This window comes from Neofelis nebulosa, chromosome 17 (assembly GCF_028018385.1).
Source record: "Neofelis nebulosa isolate mNeoNeb1 chromosome 17, mNeoNeb1.pri, whole genome shotgun sequence".
In the NCBI taxonomy this organism is placed as follows: Eukaryota; Metazoa; Chordata; class Mammalia; order Carnivora; family Felidae; genus Neofelis; species Neofelis nebulosa.
Genome location: NC_080798.1, coordinates 837477 through 860468, shown reverse-complemented (window position 1 = coordinate 860468; position 22992 = coordinate 837477). Strand labels below are relative to the sequence as shown.

Genomic DNA, 22992 nt, shown 5'->3' with positions numbered 1-22992 from the left:
TTTTGCATGTGATTGCCCAGTTTTGCCAACATAATTTATTGGCGACTATCCTTTCTGAATTATATATTCTTGGCCTTTTATTTATAAACAGACAAACCCATACATGCATGGGTTTATTTCTGGGCTCTCTATTCTGTTCCATTGATATTTGTGTGTTTCTATGTCCAATACCTCCCCATTCTCAGAACTTCACAATCAGATAAAGGGTGTTTCCTTAAAGCACAATGACTTAAATGCTTTCTAACTAGCTAAACAGGTCACCAACTGACTTTTGCACTCTATAATCCTAAGGTCATTTCTGACCCAGTCATACCTGCATAATTTTATGATAAAACATCAATATAAAGTTATACCTTTGCCTGATGACAGTTAATGGATACTGTTAAGCAATGAAGCCACAGTAAATAAAGCAGTTTACTTACCAACACTGATCCTACCATGTCACACAGAGGGAGAAGCTTCATAAAGTGAGCCCTCACTAACTTGCTCTATGTCTTTCTCAGTCATTCATTTCTCCGGATGTCTGTTCCTCTATCCATTTTCTACTGTTCCTGTAATAGATTACTACAAACTCAGAGGTTAAAACACTGCATATGTATTATCGCACAGTTTCTGTAGACAATATATAGTAGGATCTTGCTTTGGGGCCCATTGTGAAAATCTTTTAATTAGTTTTCTACCATTCAAAGTGATTATTGATATAGTTAGATTAACATATACCATATTTGTTACTGATTTCTATTCATCACCCTTGTTCTTTGTCTCAATTTGTCTTCCACTCTTTTCCTGCTTTTTATGGTTTTAACTGAGTATTTTATGGTACTCCATCTTCTTTTGTTCCTTAGCATATCAGTTATACTTTTTGTTGCCCTCGAATTTGCAATAAACATTGACAACTAATCCAAATCTACTTCTTTTTAATGCTGATTTTATTTTTGAGAGAGAGAGAGAGAGAGAGAGAGACAGTGTGCACACATGCTCAAGGAGAGGAGGGCCAGAGAGAGACAGAGGATGTAAAGCAGGCTCTGGACTAACTATGGGACTCAATCCCATGAAACGTGAGATTGTGATCTAAGCCTAAGTCAGATGCTTAACTGACTGAACCACCCAGGAGCCCTTCCAAATCTACTTTCAAATACTACATCACTTCAAGGATACTATACCTTATCATAACAAAATAATCTCAATTCCTCCTTCCAGTCCCTTTTATCATTGACATCATTCATTCTACGAATATCAAAGCCTAATATCTGCACACACACACACACACATTAAGATAATCATAAATAACAGAATATATTGTTGATGTAACAACTGTTTGTCTCAGTTGGCAGAGCATGCAACTCTTAATTTTAGGGCCATGAGTTTAAGCCCCGTGTCGGGTGTGGAGCATACTTAAAAATTGTTAAATAATAATATTAAAAAAGAAAAATATATTAAATTTTTTTTTTAATATTTATTTTGACAGAGAGACAGAGACCAAGCAGGGGAGGGACAGAGAGAGAGGGAGACACAGAATCCAAAGCAGACTCCAGGTTCTGAGCTGTCAGCACACAGCCCAACGTGGGGCTCAAACTCACAAACTGTGAGATCATGACCTGAGCCCAAGTCAGACACTTAACTGACTGATCCACCCAGGTGCCCCAGAAAAATACTTTTTTTACGTTGTTATTCTTCCTGCAATACTCTTTCTTTATGTAGATCTAAGTTTCTGACCCGTATCACATTCCTTGTCTCTAAAGTTCTTTTCACAATTCTTGCAAGCAAGATCCTATGGTCACCCCCCTTCCCCAAATTCATGTGAAAAAATCCTAACCCCTAAATATGACACTTTTGGGAGGTGCTTAGGTTATAAGGTTAGAGCCCTCATGAATGGGCTTATAAAGGCAAATGAATTGCCTTTATAAAAGGAGCTCCACGAAGATCCCTTATTTCTGGGGTGCCTGGATGGCTCAATTAGTTAAGCATCCAACTCTTGATCTCAGGATCATGAGTTAAAGCCCCATATTTGGCTCCATCCTGGACCTGCAGCCTACTGAAAAAAAAAAATCCCTAATTTCTTTAATCATGGAAGAATGTAGCAAGAAAAACCAACTAGGAACCAGGAGGAGGATCTTGACCAGAGAACTCACCCATGCTGGCGCCTTGACCTTGGACTTGCCAGCCTCCGGAACTGTGAGAAATGAATGTTTATTTTTCTATAAATTACCCAGTCTGTAGTATTTTGTCATATCACCCAAAATGGAATAAGATGGCAGGTTTGCTGGCAAAACGTTCCCTAGTTTTTCTTTCAGAAATGCTGTTTGCCCTGCACTGTCGAAGGATAATTTTGCCAGGTAGACAACTCTAGCCTGATGAGTTTTTCTCTCAACACTAAATATTTCATTCCTCTCCTGTCTTGCTTGCATGATTTCTGAGAAAATGGGTGTAAGTCTTTGTTCTTCTGGAGCTAAGGTATTTTCTTCCCTCAGTCTTCTTTAAAAACTTTATCTATGATTTCAAGTAAGTTGAAAATAAAACACCTACATGTGGGTCTTTTTTTCTTCTTCTTGCATTTATCCTGTTTAGTGTACTCTAAGCTTTCTGGATATGTGGTTCGTTGCCTGATATTAATTTGTCCTTAACAATTTATTTCAAAAAATATAATCACTATGGAGATTGAGTCCCTCACTGGCACCACAGACTTGCACATGCCATTGCACAGCATGTACGTATGAGTTGGGTCAAGGACCTCTGGGCCACATAGACTGTGCGGTGTCCCTCAGGGAACTACTGGGAAAAGAGTGGCTAGAGCAATAGGCAGGTCACTGTCTTAGGGACCCACAGTGGGAAATCCATGTCCAGGGTGAAAAAGGGAGACTCAGCCCATAGAGTCCTACCTAAATAGCATTGCTGGGTGTGCCACCCCCTTCAGGTGTCTCACCCACTCCTTGCACGTCAACCCAGCCCTCCAACCTGGCACAGTGGTCCCCTGGCATGTCCCACACTGCTGTCCACAAGGCTCAACCACTTCCTCAAAATCGTCTCTGAGATGTTACCACACTCACACCAGGGTCTGCAAAGGAAAAGACTTCACCATGTTGCTGCACAGAACGCTACCTCTTGCCTCTTCCTTCTGGACGAGGCCTTGCCCCACATGACCAGTTGGGCATCACAAGATGGTAACATCCCTAAGATGAGTCTTTCTCTGCAAGATACCACCAAGAACTCAGATCAGGTGCTGTGGATAAACAATGTGTCACATCCACATTCTGAGAAGAGAATGAGAAGTTCCAACAATCCATAATTCCTATCGGCAATGACAAACCACAGAGACCAGCTTGCCATAGCATATTGGGGTGGTGACTGATATATACTGTGGGAACCTGCCAGGTGGCATTGGTGAAATGACTTCTGCTACAGAAACTGGCAGTGACTTCGATCTAGCAATGACTCCGGACACATCAGAAGCACAACACAGCTCCTCAAGTTTTCCCAAATAGCTGGAACTTAGGGTAAGTCACTCCACTGGGGGCATTCAAGTGAACAAGGTTTGTTCCAGCTAAGTGGCTGCTTCACAAAGGCACTCCTTCACTGTGATTACACTACTCAAGGAAATACCACCTGCTCTGCTACCTTAACACCCTTGGCAGTGTGAACTGAGTGTGCAATGAAGACAGAGGACTGGCAAAAGGAATTGTGTCATTCCCCTCACTCATGAGGCCTTACCCAGGGTACTTTCTGATTTTTATGAAACTGTATCCTTTGCCAAAAGATTGCCCACATTCTTCACATGTCTTAGCTCAGGCTGCTCTAACAAAGTACCATAAACTAGGTGACTGCAAACAACAGAAACTTCTTTCTGGAGGCTGGATAGCCAACCTAACATTCCCTATAGGGTCCGGTTCCATGTCTGGTGAGGAGCAACTTCCTGATTTATAGATGACCTTCTCAAAAGGGTCCTCACATGGTACACAGAGGAAGCAAGCTCTCTTAGAACTGGTATGAAGACGATAAACCCATTCATGAGGGCTCCATCCACACTCATGACCCATTCTGATTCAAATTACCTCCCAAAGACATCATCTGCTAATCCTGAATAGAGGATAGGAAGAGAAATACAACTTCTAGTGAACATAAACAATTCATAATTGATCACTCAGAAGGGCTTCATCTACTATACTTTCTGTTGTTGAGTGAGACTGGAGCTTTGGCTAAAAGACTGCCCACATTCACAGCACTCCTAAGGCCTTTCTCCAGTGTGAACTCTTTGATGATAACTAAGAGCAGGATGACTGATAAAAGATTTCCCACATACAGTGCACTCATAAGGCCTTTCTCCTGTGTGAAGTCTCTGGTGTTGAATGAATGTTGCCTTCCACTTAAAAGATTTCCCACATTTATTACAATTGTAAGGCCTTTCACCTGAGTGAACCTTTATGTGTACATTGAGGCTATTTCTTCGGAGAAAGGACTTGCCACATTCACTGCATTCATACGGTCTTTCTCCAGTGTGAACTCTCTGGTGAGCATGTAGGACAGAACTAGCTGTAAAAGATTTCCCACATTCATTGCACTCATAAGGCCTTTCTCCAGTGTGAACTCTCTGGTGAGATCGGAGGGAATAACTACAAGCAAAAGATTTCCCACATTCACTACACTTATAAGGCCTTATTCCAAGGTGACTTTGATGATGATACTGAAGGGCATGGCTACGACTAAAAGATTTCCCACATTTATTGCACAGATAAGGTTTTTCTCCTGTGTGAATTCTCTGGTGTTCAAGGAGTTTTGACTTGCAGGTGAAAGATTTCGCACATTCATTGCACTTATAAGGCATTTCACCAGAATGAACCTTTCTGTGTACTTTGAGACTATTTCTTTGGATAAAGGACTTGCCACATTCACTGCATTCATAAGGCCTTTCTCCACTATGAACTCTCTGATGATAAAGGAGGACAGACCTAGTGGTAAAAGTTTTCCCACATTCACTGCACTCATAAGGTCTTTCTCCAGTGTGAACTCTCTTGTGATTACGGAGGATAGAGCTAGCAGTAAAAGTTTTCCCACATTCACTGCACTCATAAGGCCTTTCTCCAGTGTGAACTCTCTGGTGAGAACGAAGGACAGAACTAGTGGAAAAAGGTTTCCCACACTCACTGCACTCATAAGGTCTTTCTCCGGTATGAACTCTCTGGTGTTCAATGAATGATGACTTACACTTGAAAGATTTCCCACAATCATTACACTTGTAAGGCTTTTCATCTGAGTGCACCTTTAGGTGTACATTGAGGTTATTTCTTCGGGAAAAAGACTTGCCACACTCACTGCACTCATAAGGCCTCTCCCCAGTGTGGACTCTGTGATGATAATGGAGGTCAGACCTAGAGAAAAAAGATTTCCCACATTCACTGCACTCATAAGGCCTTTCTCCTGTGTGAACTCTCTGGTGATAATGGAGGGCAGAAGTGTCAGCAAAAGATTTCCCACATTCAGTGCACTCATAAGGCCTTTCTCCAGTGTGAAATCTCTGGTGATAACGAAGGCCTGAACTAGTGGTAAAAGATTTCCCGCATTCACTGCACTCATAAGGCCTTTCTCCAGTGTGAACTCTCTGGTGTTGAATGCATGCTGACTTACACTTAAAAGATTTCCCACATTCATTACACTTGTAAGGCCTTTCATCTGAGTGGACCTTTGCATGTACATTGAGATTATTTCTTCGGAGAAAGGACTTGCCACATTCACTGCACTCATAAGGCCTTTCTCCAGTGTGAACTCTATGATGACAATGGAGGTCAGACTTAGAGAAAAAAGATTTCCCACATTCACTGCACTCATAAGGCCTTTCTCCTGTGTGAACTCTCTGGTGAGAACGGAGAGCAAAAGGAGTAGTAAAAGATTTCCCACATTCCCTACAGCCATAAGGCTTTTCCCCAGTGTGAACTCTCTGGTGATAACGAAGGGCAGAAGTATGAGTAAAAGATTTCCCACATTCACTGCACTCATAAGGCCTTTCTCCAGTGTGAACTCTCTGGTGAGAACGGAGGGCAGAAGGAGTAGTAAAAGATTTCCCACATTCACTGCACTCATAAGGCCTTTCTCCAGTGTGAACTCTCTGATGACAACGGAGGGCAGACGGCGTAGTAAAAGATTTCCCACATTCACTGCACTCATAAGGCTTTTCTCCAGTGTGAACTCTCTGATGATATCGGAGGGCAGAAGTATCAGTAAAAGATTTCCCACATTCTCTGCATTCATAAGGCCTTTCTCCAGTGTGAACTCTGTAATGGTAACGGAGGCCAGTTCTGGAGATAAAAGCCTTCCCACACTTACTGCACTCATAAGGCCTCTCTCCAGAGTGAACTATGTAATGGTAATGGAGGCCAGTCCTGGAGGTAAAAGATTTCCCACATTCACTGCACCCATAAGGTCTTTCCCCTGTGTGAGATCTCTGATGATAAGTGAGGGCAGAGATAGAGGTAAAACATTTTGCACAGACACTACACTTATAGGGCCTTTCTGAGGTTTGAACAGAATGTATAATCGAAACTGAACTATGGCTAAAAGATGTTGAACATCCACTGCAAACATAATCATTTTCTCCACTATGCCCTCTCTGGGGATGAATGAGCACAGATTTGTGGCTTAAGGATTTCCCACATTTGTTGCACGTGTATTGCCTAGATGCAGTGAGAGTCTTTCCATGTGCAGTGTGAGTTGACATCTGCCTTAGCAATTTTCCACATTTGTTAAGCTCATGATGTCTTTCCGCAGTATGGAATCTCTGGTGTATGGTAAATAAAGATTTGTGCCTGAATGCTTTCCCACATTCACTGCACACAAAACATGGACTTCCAGGTTGGACACTCTGATCCCGAACATGTGTATGTTCGGAACATAAGGCTTCCTTGCGTTCTCCCCGAGAGTAATGACCTTTACTGCTCTGCAAAGTTGCCCTGCACTGGCTGATTGTGTTTGGCTTCTCTCCAGTTTCAGTGGCCTCTTGCTGCAGATGCCCCGAGCCAGGCACGAAATCCTTCTGAACCTCTGTACAGGTAAAGGGCTTTCCTGAATCATGGAATCCATATCCTTTCATAAAAGAGGCCGTGTCCACACTACTTCTGAATGGTTTCTCTCCCGTGTGCTGCTCCGGCTGCTGCTGAAAGTTTACGCTGAAGTAAAATCGTTGTGCGCATGCCCCACACCTCAACAGTTTCTGGCTGCTTGGTTTTCCCTGGTGTTCAGCCAAGCGGAAAACGTCTCTCAAGACCGGACCACACATCTCACAGGGGTGGGTCTTCCGGGAAGACAGAGCTGCCTTGGGCGTGCTGGCCTGTGACACACCTACAGAAACGCTCTGTTCAAGGGGTGCCTCCGCATCCTCTGCTCCACAGCAGCAACCTGAACGCAAAGAAACTCTCATGAAATACATGGTGACTACCGTGAGGGGTAAGCCCGTCACGCATATGCACCTGTCTCGTGTAGGCGCGAGTTGAGTAGATGCTATTCCAGACATGGGAGCTGGAATTCAGGTGAAGGAGTGCCTGCTCTGCGTTACTAGGCCCCTAAGGTCAATGCACTGTGGACAGCTCATTGGAAGGACAGAAAACCAGGGTTTGATGGAAGGAAGAGAGCCCAGGGTCTACAACTTGTTTCTCTGCCCACAGCATTGGCAAGGTTCTTTTCTGCTACTGACATCTGGCTGAGTAGGAGGCTGCTGAAAAATCCAATCAAAAGAAATCTGTGGCTGTTCAAGGTCACATGAAGGATACACGAACATTTCTGGCAAATGGGTGAAGGTGAATGTTGGACTACCCAGGAAGAGCAGTGAGAGAAATGGTTAAGATGTGGAGGCCTGAGAAACAGCAATTACCCTGCGCTGGAAGTCACGGGACTACCAAAGGAGTAGAACCCACAAGTATACAAACTGTCAACAGTGAAGAAGGAAAGGCATGAACGAGGTGTGGCCATTGGCATGGCACCAAACTCTAGTTGAACAAAGGTACCTAGTGTGATCTGAACCAAAGTCCTGATATCACACCTTCCCCAGCTGCCATTCACCAGAAAAAGGCCCCTGTGAGCCCACCTGGTCATGTCTGGATCAGGTCCATTGTATGATACAGTCCACGTATGGACTCTTCCCTGTAAGCTCCAGGTGAGCAACTACAGGGCACAGGGAGGCTAGAAATACTGAAGAAAATTGGTCACGCGGGATGGCCACGACTGTCCCAGAGCTACTCAGCACACAACTGACTCAGAAAAGCATCCTATGTGACTGATGTTGGCAGGATGGTAGAATACGGGATCCCAGCCTTCACCAAAAAAAATCAACTCAACAGCTATTCATGAATCATAGTAGCCTCAGAGGGCTCCAGAGTCCAATCAAGACTGACTAATACACAGTGAAGCATAAAAGAGAGCACAAGCACACAGAGGGATGGCTGGAGACAGTATTAGCAGAGACATGGGGGGATGGGTAGAAAACAGGGGCTGGGGAATCTCTGTCAGCCACCAGGTGGGTGCTACTGAGGTCCCTGCTCAGCAGGGACTCCTACTGCCTGCTCCACAGAGGACACTGGCACCCCTGCCACCGGGTGTCCTAAAACAGGAAGCAAAGAAATCTTGAAAACAGAAATCAAAACTGAAGCAGCACATTTCTGATTTCAAACAACATTACAAAGCTATATAATCAAAACAATAAGGCACTGGCATAAAAAATAGACCAGTGTAATTGAATAAAGAGCCCAAATTCTAACTACACATACATAATTAACTGATTTTTGGCAATTATGCCAAGAATACTCTGTTGAAAAAATAATCTCTTAAAAAAATTTTTTTTTAACATTTATTTATTTTTGAGACAGAGACAGAGCATGAACGGGGGAGGGTCAGAGAGAGAGGGAGACAAAGAATCCGAAACAGGCCCCAGGCTCTGAGTGGCCAGCACAGAGCCCGATGCGGGGCTCAAACTCGCGGACCGCGAGATCATGACCTGAGCTGAAGTCAGACGCTCAACCCACTGAGCCACCCAGGCGCCCTGAAAAAAATAATCTCTTTAAGACTGTTGTCTAATCTGATATTCCAAATGAAAAAAATAATGTACAGGATCTCCGTTTTACAGCTCTCATGGAAATAAACTTGAAATTAATTAAAAATTTCAGCACACGACATCAAACCCTAAAACTCTTAGAAAAAAACTAGGTAAAAGTCTCCTTAACCTTACTATTGTCAATTTTTTTTTTAATTTGACATTAAAAACACACACAACAAAATCAAAAAGAAACAAGTAGGATTATAGCAAATTGCAAAGTAGCAGCAGAACCAGACACACAGAAGACAGTGAAAAGGAGACACAATTGGCCAACAAGGGCTTGGAGCACTAATCATCAGGAAACGCAAATCAAAATCATAAGCTATGTGGGGTGTTGGGGGGCTCAGTCGTTTTAGGCATCTCTTGATTTCTGCACAACACTCGGTTTGGAACCTGCTTAAGATTCTCTCTCTCCCTTGCTTGCATGTGCTATCTCTATCAGTCTCTCATTCAAAAAAAACAAAACAAAACAAAAACAAAAAACAAAAACACCCCCACAAGATATCACCTTATACCTGTTAAAATGGCTATGACCAAAAAACAAGAGATAACATGTTGGTGAGGATGTGGAGAAAAAAGAATGGCTGAACACTGTTGCTGGGAATGTAAATCAGGGAAGTCATTAAAGGAAATAATAGGGAGGAGTCACAAAAAAAATTTTAAATCAAACCGCCACATGGCCCACCATTGCCATTTCTAGGTATGTATCCCAAGGAAACAAAATCAGAATCTACACAAAGTGTCTGCACATCCACATCCACTGTAGTATTATTCACAACAGTCAACATAGGGAAACATGATTAAGTGTGCATGAGCTGATAAGTGACAACACTTAGTACACACACAAGTGTAGGTATATTCGGCCATAAAAAAGAACGTAAAACGGGCACTTACCACAATACGGATGAACACGGAAAAACTTACTCTAAGTGAAATAAACCACACAGGACAAGACAAATACTGCATGGTACTTTATTTGGGTATTCTTACAAAATATTCGAACTCATAGACACAGAAAGTAGAATGCCAGAAGCTCTGGACTGGGGGAAATGGGGAGATGATGGTTATGAGTACACACTTTCATTTATAAGATGAGTAAGTTTGAGGATCTAAAGGACAGCATGTTAACTACACGTGTTAATAATGACTGTACTGTAACTTAAAATTTGCTGAGAGTAGATATTAAGCTTTCTCACCACGAGCCTGAAAAAGGTAATTATGTCAAGTAATCAGTGTGCTGATCACCTTCATTTTGGTAATAATTTCATAATGTTTAAGTATATCAATTCATCTTGTAATATACTTTCAATAATACAATTTGGTCAATCAAACCTTAACAGAGCTGAATGGAGAAGGGCAGGTATACGAAAAATGTAAACACTACAAGAAGAACCACATAAAATAGTCTTGAGAAGTAGCCCATAGTCCACTTGAGTGTGACCAAGCCAATGCCTGCAATTTTTGGCACAGGCAGGCACAAGTACACATCACCGAAGGGAAGAGATCAAAACCTGGGCCACAGAAATGGCATAGATCTGGATACACTGACCCAGCCAAGGAGAGGGCCAGCAAGGTGCAATCTGTCAGCTTTATTAATGACTACCGCCCAAATCTTACCGTATGAGGGTTCAGCACAGAGGGCACTGGGCTGCAAGGAGAGAGTAAAGGGCATATGGACAACCTAGACCCAGCAACAAATGCAACCACCAAAAAAGTGGGGAAAGCAGGCAAGTCCCACATCCACACCTGAGAAGGAAAAAGCATCGCCGGGGGAATGGAAGGAGGAAGAGGGGGTAGGCGGAAGGGGAGGTAAATGAGAATACAGAGCCCAGTCCAGGTCACTGGGGAGGATGAGGGCCTTACCCAGGGAGGATATAAGTGTAAAGTTCTCCAGCATTACATCATGGTACAGCTGTCTCTGAGCCTCATCAAGAAGTCTCCACTCCTTCCAGGAGAAGTAGATGGCAATGTCCTCAAAGGTCACACCACCCTGTCATGAAACGGACAGATGGCACCATGAACATTCTCTCTCGGAGAACCCACAGCCTAAACCCTGACACATACACCCCATTCTCCCCAGCCACCCCAGCTCCTACCTCAGAATAAAGACCAGGTCCTGGTGTCATTAATGCCACCGTCTCCTCACCAACCCACCAATCACTGTGTTCGGTCCTCAGCAATAACAGGCAGGGGGTGCACAGATGCAATCTGCGGGGGCCAATCTGGGTTTGGCCCCCCAAGCGCCATCCTTTCTGCCTGGAAATTCCCGTGGAGTCTCCCCGAATGTGCCCTCAAACACAGACAATTATGGACCCACCTCGACCAGTCAGTCTCCAATCCCAGGGCCCTGAGACCCTAAGCTCACACTCACACTCCCTCTCCAAGTGAACATGACCCTGTAGTCTGCATCTCCCTCACACCTTCAGACCCCACAGTTGCGCCCCCACAGCTTCCTGCCCCACACCAAAGGATGCCCCCTTGACTCACACTGGTACCTGTCACATGACACCCAAAGGATGTGTGACAAATTCAAACAGGGTCCACTACAACCCCAGCTCTCTCGTGGATCCCACCAGAGGGAAAGCCTCAAATGCGGCTGAGAAGTCCCCCTCGCCTGCCGGGGATCCTGGCTTCAGGGACACACACCCACAGCCACGTAGCCGTTTCAGATACTCCCAGTCCCTCTAATACTTCTGTGCTGCCCATGCTGTCCCTCCAACAGTCACAACCCTCCACTCTGCACTGAACCTTTGTGAAAAGCCCAGCCCTAAAGGTCTCCCTGCCAGGCACAGAGACTCACAAGTGACCACACTGGCCCCACACCTTATCCATCAGCAAGACTGTGAAACGGCCCGGACACCAGAAAAGCGCACCACAAAGCTCTGGTGAAGCCCTACACCACTGATCCCTGTCACCTTGCCGCAATTACTCCTAGGTGTCCTCAGCCATCTCTTGTCCCATCATGCCATGGAAGCCTTACCCACCCATCCATCTGCCACATCTTTCTCTCTCCTTCGCCTGTGCCCGCGCTGCCCAGCAGCCCCAACCAGGCGCTGAGCCAGGGAACCACTCTTCAGCACACCTCACTAAGGCCCTCTGACCTACTGATAGCACTGCCCCCCTAGTCTGCACCCCGTCCTCAATGTGATCCAAACCTCCGCCGGGGCCACACAACTGCCCTCACTTTTCAAAGTTTCCATCCTGAAACCTGCCCCGGTTTCCCGGGTTTTCCTGTCCCGCCCCCACTGGATGACGTCACTCACGCCTCTCTGAACATCTAAGACTTAACGACGTCCAAGCAACTTGGGAGATCTCCAAGGACAATCAACCTACTGCCACCTTCCGTCCAGCTGATGGGAGCGTCCACCCCTTCCGCTGCTAGGACCGCTGAGAATTAATAACGGGAAACCTCACTAAAAGGGAGTCGGGAGGACGCAGCTGGGGGAGCTCTCACGCACTACCGCCACGATCAGTGCAGACCCGACAGGACGACACACTCGAACTTGGACTGGGAAACTACCTCCTCTACTAGCCCAGAGGGGAAAAGACAGGCTTTCGGGACCACCCCACCCACAGCTCAGCCAATGGGAAGCCACTATACTTTCAATTCCCAGTTTACTCTCACGGACTTGTAGATGTTAACAGCCTTCCCAACGTAGCCCCTTCCCCTTTAAAAAAGCCTACCTCTCTCGTGTCCTCCGGACTGGCCTACTGTTGAGCCTCAGCTTGCTTGTTCCAGACTGCGGTGCTCTTTCGTTCTCAAAGAAACTAGTTTTGCCCGTCAAATAACTGGCAGATTGTACTTCAAAGGACCAAAGCCCCCAGGCATTCCGGGACCCCTCCCTTTCTCCTGTCACCTGCAACACCCCAAATTTGCCTTGGCCCTTCTCAAACCCGGGGCCAAAATTCAACCGCTTCGCTGACATCCACGGTGACCCTTCTGGCCCGTCAACGATGACATACACTCGCGCAGGCACCCCCTCCTGCGCTCCCTGCCCCCTCTGCCCCCCACCCCTGCAATCTGTCCTCTCCGCAGCCAGATTGGGCCTATCTATTTACACCTGGGTTACACCGCCTGGCACACCGCCAGCACGGATGGACTGGTCAGGCAGCCAGGTGACAGGCCTCACGGGCGCCGCTGCACCTTGCGTTCGCTGAAAGAACCGAGACCTGCCGTGCCCCGCTGGTGGCGCAGGCCCCCTGCAGCCCTGCACCAGCCGGCCCCTCCCCTGCAGCCCGCTCCCGCACCCCGTCACGCCGGCGCTCAGACGCGGGGACCCCGCCCGCGAGCGCCTCCCCGGCCCGGACACCGGGACCTGGGCCGCAGGGACGCGAGCAGGCGCCCCGCGCTCGGGCCTGGAGGGTCTGGGGCGGGGCGGGTGGGCCCGGGGGCCGCGCGGTTACCTCAGCCGGGTTCCTAGGCGCGGCCGCCGCCATCGGACTGTGGGAGAACTGACACTCGAGCCCGCGGTCCCAGTTCCGGCCCCGGCGGGGAGCAGCCCGAGTGGCGTCAGCGAGTCGTTATCGCCAGTCTATGCGGTGGGGACGTCGCCTCCCTTCGCGCTTTGTCAGTTTGTCACCTGGTCCCCGAAAGTCCGCTCCGGAACCTTAGAGGTTGAGCCGACCTGAGGAAAGGCCAGAAGTCGTCCGAGGGGTGAGGCAGGAAGTCCCGCCCCCAGCGGCTGCGCACGCCTAGAAATCCCTTTCCTGTTCCCTTGTTGGCTCCTCGCTCTGTCCTCTGTGTCCAGTGCCTTCCGGGTACCTTAGCTCCCAGCGCAGTAGTTGCCACCAGAAGTAGGTTTTGCACGCTGGAGCTTTGGAGACGCCGCACCCCGAGGGTTAGTGGAAAGTGCTGCTCCTACCCACGGGGAACTGCTTTGCATATTGTTAAAGACAGAGAAGAGCCCTAACTTCACACTCCATGAAGCTCAATCAGCTTCCAAAGGAGAAAATTATTATTTTATATGCTCCCACGACCTCTTCCTGAGGTAAAGGACACATCATTCAAATGTGTCCAGCGCTTCAGAAATCAAAGGAGTGTACACAGCTGGAAAGATGTTGCTCTTCAAACACTTGCACCCTGAAGCGTTAGAGTAAGTTTTGTAATTGGTTAGGAACAATGGAAAAGTTTCTTTAAACAACAAAAATTCAGCCCAGTACATTTTAACGGTCTTTTGCCTTTATTCGTTGATTCGTGAATTGGGCAGCATCACATCTAGCAAGCAGTGGGAAGCTCCAAAGGGACACAGAAAGGGAAACTTTTTTTGGTGTTGGTTTGTGTTGTTTTGTTTTTTGTTTTTAGGAAAAGCTTTTTAAAGGTAGGACAAAAACATCATAAACAAAAAAAGGATTATGTCAGTTGAGGTCATCTTAATTGGGGGACAAATGGGTCTTATTAGAGAAATACCTCATCTTCCTTTGGGTGATGGAGAGGACCCATCCATGTAGCTGATTACCTTTTTAGTGCTGACCACAAAATTCCTCAATGGCCAGTGGAAACTAAATTTCTGGGGGTGGTTGAAAGTACAATGAGTTTAGGTATTATGCCCAGGTTGGGTGACATGACCTAGCAGACGGGACTCCATCTGGGGCCTGTGGTTTACTTTGTCACACTCCATACATGTCTGTGACAGGGTAAAAGGAAGATGAATGGCAAGCCACCCTGAGTTAGGTGGACAATGAGGAGGTCAGCCTCTGGTTCCACACAAACCTTCACTTGCCTGTATAGTGATTGTGTCCCATCTATTGAGGAACACCTTTATCCATATATTTCTTACTCCATATTCTCAGATATACCCAATTCCTTATAGGAGTTTGACATCAATCTCAGAGAGCATCTTAACTGATGCTATATTTGGTACCGAATACGTGTTGCCAGTTCCATTTGGAGCATGTGTGCAAAGGGAGAATCTGAACCCAATGATCTCATCTCCTCGCTGGGAAATGATTCTCATTTCTGCAGGTACTGGCAGTAGAAACTGAAATTATCGTAGAAAATCAGATGTGAAATGCCCATTTCAAAAAGCAGTTCATAACGTTTATCTAGTGGTTTAAAGACAGTAACAGAAATACCTAAGGGCAAACCCACATCCCATATTCCTACACATCAGTAAAGACCAAAAAACAGTAGAATTCACAGAACTTTTCTTTTCTTTTTTAAATGTTTATTTATTTTCGAGAATACAGCCAGGTGAGGGATAGAGAACCAGGGCGCGAGGGGGGGGGGGGGGGGGAGGCCGTGGTCAGGGGATCTAAAGCAGGCTCTGTCCTGACAGCAGTGAGTGCAATGTGGTGGTGGAACTCAGGGATCGCAAAACCATGACCTGAGCTGAAGTTGGACACTCTTAACAAGTGACCCTTGGAACTCACATAAATATTAGAAGAAGGCTCTAAGTAGTCTGAGAAAGGATACAATGAAACAGAGCATGTGGCTGTGCCAGACCAATGTGCTTAGTCTTTGTGAGACTTTTATCTGCAAAATGTGAAATTTTCATTTCTGCAAACATTGAGCAATACTTTCCAGCTTAAAAATAAACAGCCAGTTATTTTACTAGCAAACTGAGTTTATTTAGGAATAACAGAGGAATTTTAACTGGCAAGTGTCCACAGGCAAGTGTCAAGAGACACAGGTAAAGTCAGTTTTTATGAGGTTTTAGGAGGAGATTGGGGAGTGCTGATTTCAATGAAAGTTCACTGAGGAACAACAGTGTGAGGCTGTGGCAGATATTCAGTGGCTGCATGCCTTCATTAGTGTGTCCTTGGTGGGGCAAGGAAAGACCATCCTTCTTTTTATTAAAGGCAGGAGACTAAATTCCTACCCAGAATGCATCCTCCTTTGTCAATATAAAAATTATATTCCTTGGGAATGCAAGCTGGTGCAGCCACTCTGGAAAACAGTATGGAGGTTCCTCAAAAAACTAAAAATAGAACTACCCTACAAATCAGGAATTGCACTATTAGGTATTTATCCAAGGGACACGGGTATGCTGTTTCGAAGGAACACATGCACCTCAATGTTTATAGCAGCACTATCAACAATAGCCAAAGTATGGAAAGAGCCCAAATGTCCATTGATGGATGAATGGATAAAGAAAATGTGGTATATAAATACAATGGAGTATTACTCAGCAATCAGAAAGGAATGGAATCTTGCCATTTGCAACTACGTGGGAAGAACTGGAGGGTTTTATGCTAAGTGAAATTAGTCAGAGAAAGACAAATAGTATATGACTTCACTCATATGAGGACTTTAAGAGACAAAACAGATGAACATAAGGGAAGGGAATCAAAAATAATATAAAAACAGGGGGACAAAACATAAGACACTCATAAATATGGAGAACAACAGAGGGTTACTGGAGGGGGAGTGGGCTAAATGGGTAAGGGGCACTAAGGAATCTACTCCTGAAATCATTGTTGAACTGTATGTTAACTAATTTGGATGTAAATTTAAAAAATAAAATAAAATAAATTATATTCCTTCCTCCTGCAGATTATGTCCTACCAGCCTAAGAGCTCCCTCATTTCAGCCTCCTGACTCCATTTAAAAAAAAATTTTTTTTTAACGCTTATTTATTTTTGAGACAGAGAGAGACAGAGCATGAACAGGGGAGGGGCAGAGAGAGAGGGAGACACAGAATCAGAAACAGGCTCCAGGCTCTGAGCGGTCAGCACAGAGCCCGATGCGGGGCTCGAACTCACGGACCGTGAGATCATGACCTGAGCCGAAGTCGGCCGCTTAACCGACTGAGCCACCCAGGCACCCCCTGACTCCATTTTTAAAGGAGATTTCCTTTACTAATTTTCACACTACTTTGAAGAGAGACTTAAGGAGGACATTTAGGGTACCTGGAATAGTTTACATGGGAAAGAACTTGAAATGTCATGTTTAGGGTCACCTGGGTGGGTCAGTCAGTTAAGCTTCAGACTTCTGATTTCAGCTCAGGTCATGATCTGAGGGTTCATGAGATTGAGCCCCACGTTGGATTCTGCACTGACAGTGCAAAGGCTGCTTGGGATTCTCTTTCTCCCTCTATCTCTGCCCTGCTTGCTCTGTGTCTCTCAAAATAAATCAACTTTAAAAATTTTCATGTTTATTCACTGTCTTAACAAATTTGCATTGTGCACATACCGCCTTTTCAGGAACTTTTGGTAGATTCACGAGAGAAATGGAGAGAGAAGACAAGCAGTCCCATATTCATGTGGCTTTTATTATGTTCAAGGAAAACACAGGAAACATGAAAGCAGAAATACTGTTATATTGTACGTTAGAATGTGGCAGGCGCAATGAAAAAAAGGAGAGGTGATTTTGTGAGAAAAGGGGATTGGATGTAATATTACATTGTGTAGTGAGGAAGCCCTTTTTTAAGTTTATTTATTTTGAGAGAGAGAAAGAGTTGAGGAGGGGCAGAGAGAGAGAGGGAGAGAGAATCCCAAGCAGGCTCTGCACTGACAGACTTGGGTCTCAAACCCACGAACCGTGAGATCATGACCTGAGCCGAAATCAACAGCTAGATGCCCACTGGACTGAGCCACCTGGGCACCCTATGCAAGGAAGCTCTTTTTAATAAGAGCACTACTGAGCAAGGATGAGTCATGTGGGTTTTATTTATTTTTTTTAGTTCTTTTAAAAGATAAAGTTGAGGTGGTTTTGGAGTGGTGGTGAGGGTCCAGAATGAATGGCCAAGAAAGAATTCTTGAGACCTCTTTGTTGCAAAAGGTGATTTTATGAAAGCATAGGGACAGGGCCTTTGGGCAGAAAGAGCTGCACTGGGGTTGTGAGGAGTGACTGGTTATGTACTATGGAGCTGGGGGAGGTAAAGGCAAAAGGGAGGTTTCCAGAAGGACTTTCATATTCTAAGGAAGACGCATAAGTTATGAGAGGCCTAGCTATTGTCAAGCTAAGGTTGTTTTTTCCTCACTAAGGCATTAACATTAAGACAGTAGGGAGTTCCTGTAGGAATGTTTTACTCTGCCTGTCTCAAGTCTTTGTCAATGGGTGCAGGTTATAAAGAAATTTTATTTTATTTCCCATTTCCTTCCTTCCTTGTTTTTGTTCCCCACATCACTATGAAAGGGAGGGTGATGTTGGGGCTCCAGGAAACTGAGTATATGGGTTTCTGGAGGCTGGACTATTGATAAGATTGCCTTTTTCTTGTAATTGACTAAGACATTTGTAAACTGATGAAGACTTGCATCCTGCATAACTATCATCTCTGGCAGTTAGCCATTTGTTCTCTCCTTCTCTTAGCCTATGACAGTCAGGAATGCCTGAGGAATGTCACATATATCCCAATGAGGTTGGCTGGTTGGCAGGTTGCTGGCTTGTGGTTCGCCCTCTACTTGCCTTTGGCTCTCTCACCAAATTGATGACTGAAAGGGCGGGCCTACGCCGGCCGACTCCATCTTGTTCTGTATCCTTCACCTTGACCACACCTCCTCCCCTTGAGTAACCCCCCCTCACCTGCCTAACAGGACTCGGACCCTTCCCCAGCCAATCGGCTGAGGCCATAGCCATTACCTCACCAACTGCCCCTAGGCCCCAATAAAACCTTTGTCCTTTTGAAACTCGCTCTCTCTCCCTGTATCTCACCGCTGCCTCGGTGCAGGTAGGGGATTGAGCTCGAGCTAGCTCGAATAAAGGCTCTTTTGCTTTTACATCGGACTCGGCTCCCTGGCGGTATTTGGGGATCATGAATTCTGGGCATAACAATGACCATCAAGATTTTGAAGACCATATTTGAGCAAACAGCAAATACATTTGGGCAGCATCAAACCAAACTCAGGGGAAAGGCTTTTTTAGACAAAAGTGGAAAGCAAAGGGGCGCCTGGGTAGCTCAGTCGGTTGGGCGGCTGACTTCGGCTCAGGTCATGATCTCGCTGTCCATGAGTTCGAGCCCCGCGTCGGGCTCTGTGCTGACCGCGCAGAGCCTGGAGCCTGTTTTGGATTCTGTGTCTCCCTCTCTCTCTGACCCTCCCCCGTTCAAGCTCTGTCTCTCTCTGTCTCAAAAATAAATAAACGTTAAAAAAAAAGTGGAAGGCAAAGCAAAGAAGTTACATGATTCGCTATAGCTTAAGGAATTGCCTTATTTGGGAAAGCCTAGTTAGCTGTTTGTGCTTGGGTGTTTCGATTGGGTGTTCTTAGGTTTCAATTTCTTATCCTAGCAGCCCTCCTTGCCCCCCCACACCAGGTAGGATATGTGTGACATTCCTCAGGCACTCCTGCCTACCCAGGGACAAAGGAAAGGAAAGAAGACAAATGGTTAAACTGATGGAGTCTCCATCAGTTTACAAAGATCTTAGTTAAATATCTTAGTATTGTGGGGACCAAAGGCAAAAAGGAAATGGTGGATAAAAGCAAATTTCCTTATAACCTACAGCCTATTGACAAATACTTGAGGCTTGCAGAATAAAATGTTTCTCCAGGAACTCCTTATTGTCTTAATGCTTTGCTAGAGGGAAAGACAATCTTAGCTTGACAATAACTAGGCCTCCAGTAATCTGTGAGTCTTTAGCATATGAAAGTCTCTTTGGAAACTTCCCTTTTGATTTTACCTCCCCCCCCAAAAAAAAAAAAAAACTGCAAAGTACATAACCAGTCATTTACACAACCCCAGTGCAGCTCTTCCTGCCCATGGGTCCTGTCCCCATGCTTTATAAAATCACATTTTTGCACCAAAGACGTCTTCAAGAATTCTTTCTTGGCAGTCAGCTCTGGACCCCACGAACCCCACCATCACCCCGAAACCTCATCATATGGCATCCAATGTGTGGGGCTATGAGTCTTTTCAACTGGACTCTGAGCTTCGGTGCAAACTTGGTGAGTACTTTCTCTTTTCTTCCTTTACTCTCATTTCGAGGGCCTTTCAAGGAGTATGGTCTTATTGGAACATTTTCTGGTCAATTGTTCAGGCTGCAATCCTCTAGCCCATGGCTACTCTACATGAAGGAGAAAGCCTGACTTTTGGCTAGAAGTTAGTACCTTGGCCAGAATAGTAATAAGACCCAGAAACTTGACGCCCTCTCTTTATTCCTGTCTTTATAAAAAGTTGTATGTTTTGGGCACAGGACAGCCACCCAAGTCACCAAGATGGCTCCCAATCTTAAGACTCCAGTATAAGGTTTCCTCCTCATTGTTCTAACATGATCCCCTCCACATCCCTGGTCTAGCCACTTCTGGCAGGGGGACCTGCACCGGGACGCGGCCAAAGCCAGTACCCAATTGAATTAAAACCCAACCAGGGACCATTTCCTAGGAAGTTGGCTGTAAAAACTATATGTGTTGGAATGTGGCTTAGATCATGATGGATTTATGTCTTTACTGTTTTTGGTCAATGGCCTCTACTAACTACTACTTAAATTACAAAATTGAGTAATTCCTCCAAGTAACATTTTCCATGGGTTAAAAACAGTGGTTTCTTGGGGGTGCCTGGGTGGCTCAGTTGGTTGAGCGTCCAACTTCGGCTCAGGTCATGATCTCGCGGTTGATAGTTTGAGCCCCGCGTTGGATCTGTGCTGACAGGTCAGAGCCTGGATCCTGCTTCTGATTCTGTGTCTCCCTCTCTCTGCCCCTCCCCTGCTCATGCTCGGTCTCTCTCTCTGTCTCAAAAATATAGCCATTAAAAAATTAAAAAACAAACAAACAAACAGTGGTTTCTTGGCCTTCTCAGCAAGGCAAACTTGGTCCATATACCGGCACCCATTTGTAGTCAGGGTGCAATGGGGAAGCAGGGGGGATGCTACCATCCCTTTTTCAGGGGTCTTGTTTGGCTGGTTGGTCATCATAGTGACTTCATTTGAGGGATGTCTCAGTTCGTTTTGACACCAGGAACCTCTGACATATCCGGTGCATGAAACACCACCTGGGCCTTAGGGGGGATCTTCGTGGTAATGGACCTTCTCTACTTTTCTCTCTCTAGGAGCCGGGGAGCTTCTCTTCCATCCCCAAGGACTCTCCCTTGGGATGCCTTTTTAATTCATTGAAAACAATTTGGATTGCAAGATTTAGGAAAGGACTGATGTCTTGTAACCCTGCAAGGCCTTAGTAGAATCTAACAATCTCTTCTGCAGGCAATAGGGAAAATCGACAGAGGTACCCTAGGTCCAGGTCTTCATGGCTCTAAATCAGGACTCAGACCAAAAGGCCTCTTGCAGAATGTGTTTTACCAAATGTGTTTGGCTACTAAACTCCCCCCTGACAAATTGGATGTCTAAACAGGCCTCCTCCTGCTAGAACTCAGTTGCTGGAGGAAACACAGGCCATCCCTAATGAAAGGGTCACTGACTCTCTCTGTTCCTCCTCGAAATAGATGTGAAGGCCTCTCCCTCAATCATTTCCCAGGTTAATGGCTATAACTGAAACTAACTGTGGTTAGTCTACCTTGGGACAGGGACTTTAAGGAATATTCCCAAGCAGCTGCTGAAACTCCATTTGTTTCAGGGAAGTTCTCTGTCTTCTCCGGCCTGATATGGACTGCCTAATTCCAATAGTTGGTGGGGGGCAGGGGAGAGAGAGGGGGAGAGAGAGACAGACAGACAGAAATGGCATCTGTTGCTCTGTCCAAGGTGACAAGGTTCAGGACTGGGAATTCCCTTTGTCTACCTTCTGCTGGCAACTCGCTTCTTCCTTCCCCTCCCCCTCTTCCTCTTTCTGCACTATCTTGAGTGAGGCCTGCAGAACTGGTTCCTATACCATCCTCAGTGCCTCAGGCACCATCAACTCCTCCTCCCACCCTCAAAGTCAGAGAAGAGCACCCCCCACCCATGGAATGCCCACTTCAGATTTTCCCACCAGTGTTCCAGGTTAAAAAATGCACAATGGGGAAAAATTTGTCTTAACTGGACACAAGTGAAACATAATTGGTAAACTAATTTAAATTCTTTGGTTTCATTAAGATAGACCTGTATTTATAGTTATCAGCATTAAATATGGAACTCATCTATCTAGGCTTGCTGAAGGTCAAGTAAACTCATATTATCTCTGTTGGAATTTGTTAGCAAAATATGACTTAAAATATTGGTTAATTTTGTCTGCCCCAAAGATTTCATGGGTAATTGTTAAGATAGCTTTCAAAGCCTTTGGTAATCTGAAACTTTAAAGTTTCTCTCACACACATTAAATGCGATTGAAATCATTGGATATCTAATGAGATAAAATACTAAAGCATTGATTACTAAACATAGGTTTGTGCTTCGACTTACTGCAGAAAAACTAAGGCTATTGGATCTGTTGGTAAACATGCTTTGTGCTTAACTGGTTTATAAATTTGTCATCTAAAGAATTCTGGTGTAACAGGTTACAGTTGGTTACTGTTTTCACTGGAGACTAAGGTTTCTGAGTTAAAATTCTGCACAATGTAGTTAAGACTAACAGATATAAGAAAAGCAACTCTGTATGTAAAATGGAAATACAGTTTTGTTGAAGGTAAAAGGAAGTAATTTTGTCCTAAATGAGATTGGTTATTTGCAGAGAAACGGCTTGGGACAAAATCTGAAGGCGAAGGAAAGTTGTAGGTCTGTGAAGGGAAATCTTTGGAAAGGAATTTTATGGTGGTCAGAATGGACTAAGGTTGCAATGGATGGATTTTAAAAGTACACTGGTATTAGATTAAAATTCTGCTTTTTTCTCGGTTCAAAAGACAAAGTTTTCTTGGACTGTTGATCTGCTAAGAATAATGTAAACAATAGTTTTTTCTCTTGTCCGCCAGGAAAACCAAAGCTTTATGTTTTGTCTTTATCAGGTCTTTGATTACTTAAAGTTAAAACTTCTCAATGTTAAACCAGCAAAGTTTTGCTAAGAACTATATAACCCTACATATTTGCCTTTGGAATCTCTTATTGCCACCTTGGTTAAACAAATAAGATTCGTAATGATCTGTAATCCTATTTAGGATATGTTTTATAACTTTGTAAGGTTTTAA

The 22992-nt window shown here is 45.0% G+C and overlaps 2 protein-coding genes across 2 annotated transcripts in view; both read right to left on the bottom strand.

The window, feature by feature from the left end:
* Positions 1-22992, bottom strand: part of LOC131498964 (zinc finger protein 256-like) — a 259197-nt gene that overhangs the window by 52164 nt on the left and 184041 nt on the right. The window lies entirely within an intron of this gene.
* Positions 901-13779, bottom strand: LOC131498961 (zinc finger protein 585A-like). Its single transcript, XM_058706550.1, has 3 exons — positions 13478-13779; positions 10937-11063; positions 901-7383 (listed from the first exon to the last, which is right to left on the bottom strand). The coding sequence occupies exons 1-3, from the start codon at positions 13508-13510 to the stop codon at positions 4223-4225; spliced, it is 3321 nt and encodes a 1106-aa protein (XP_058562533.1). The 5' UTR covers positions 13511-13779; the 3' UTR covers positions 901-4222.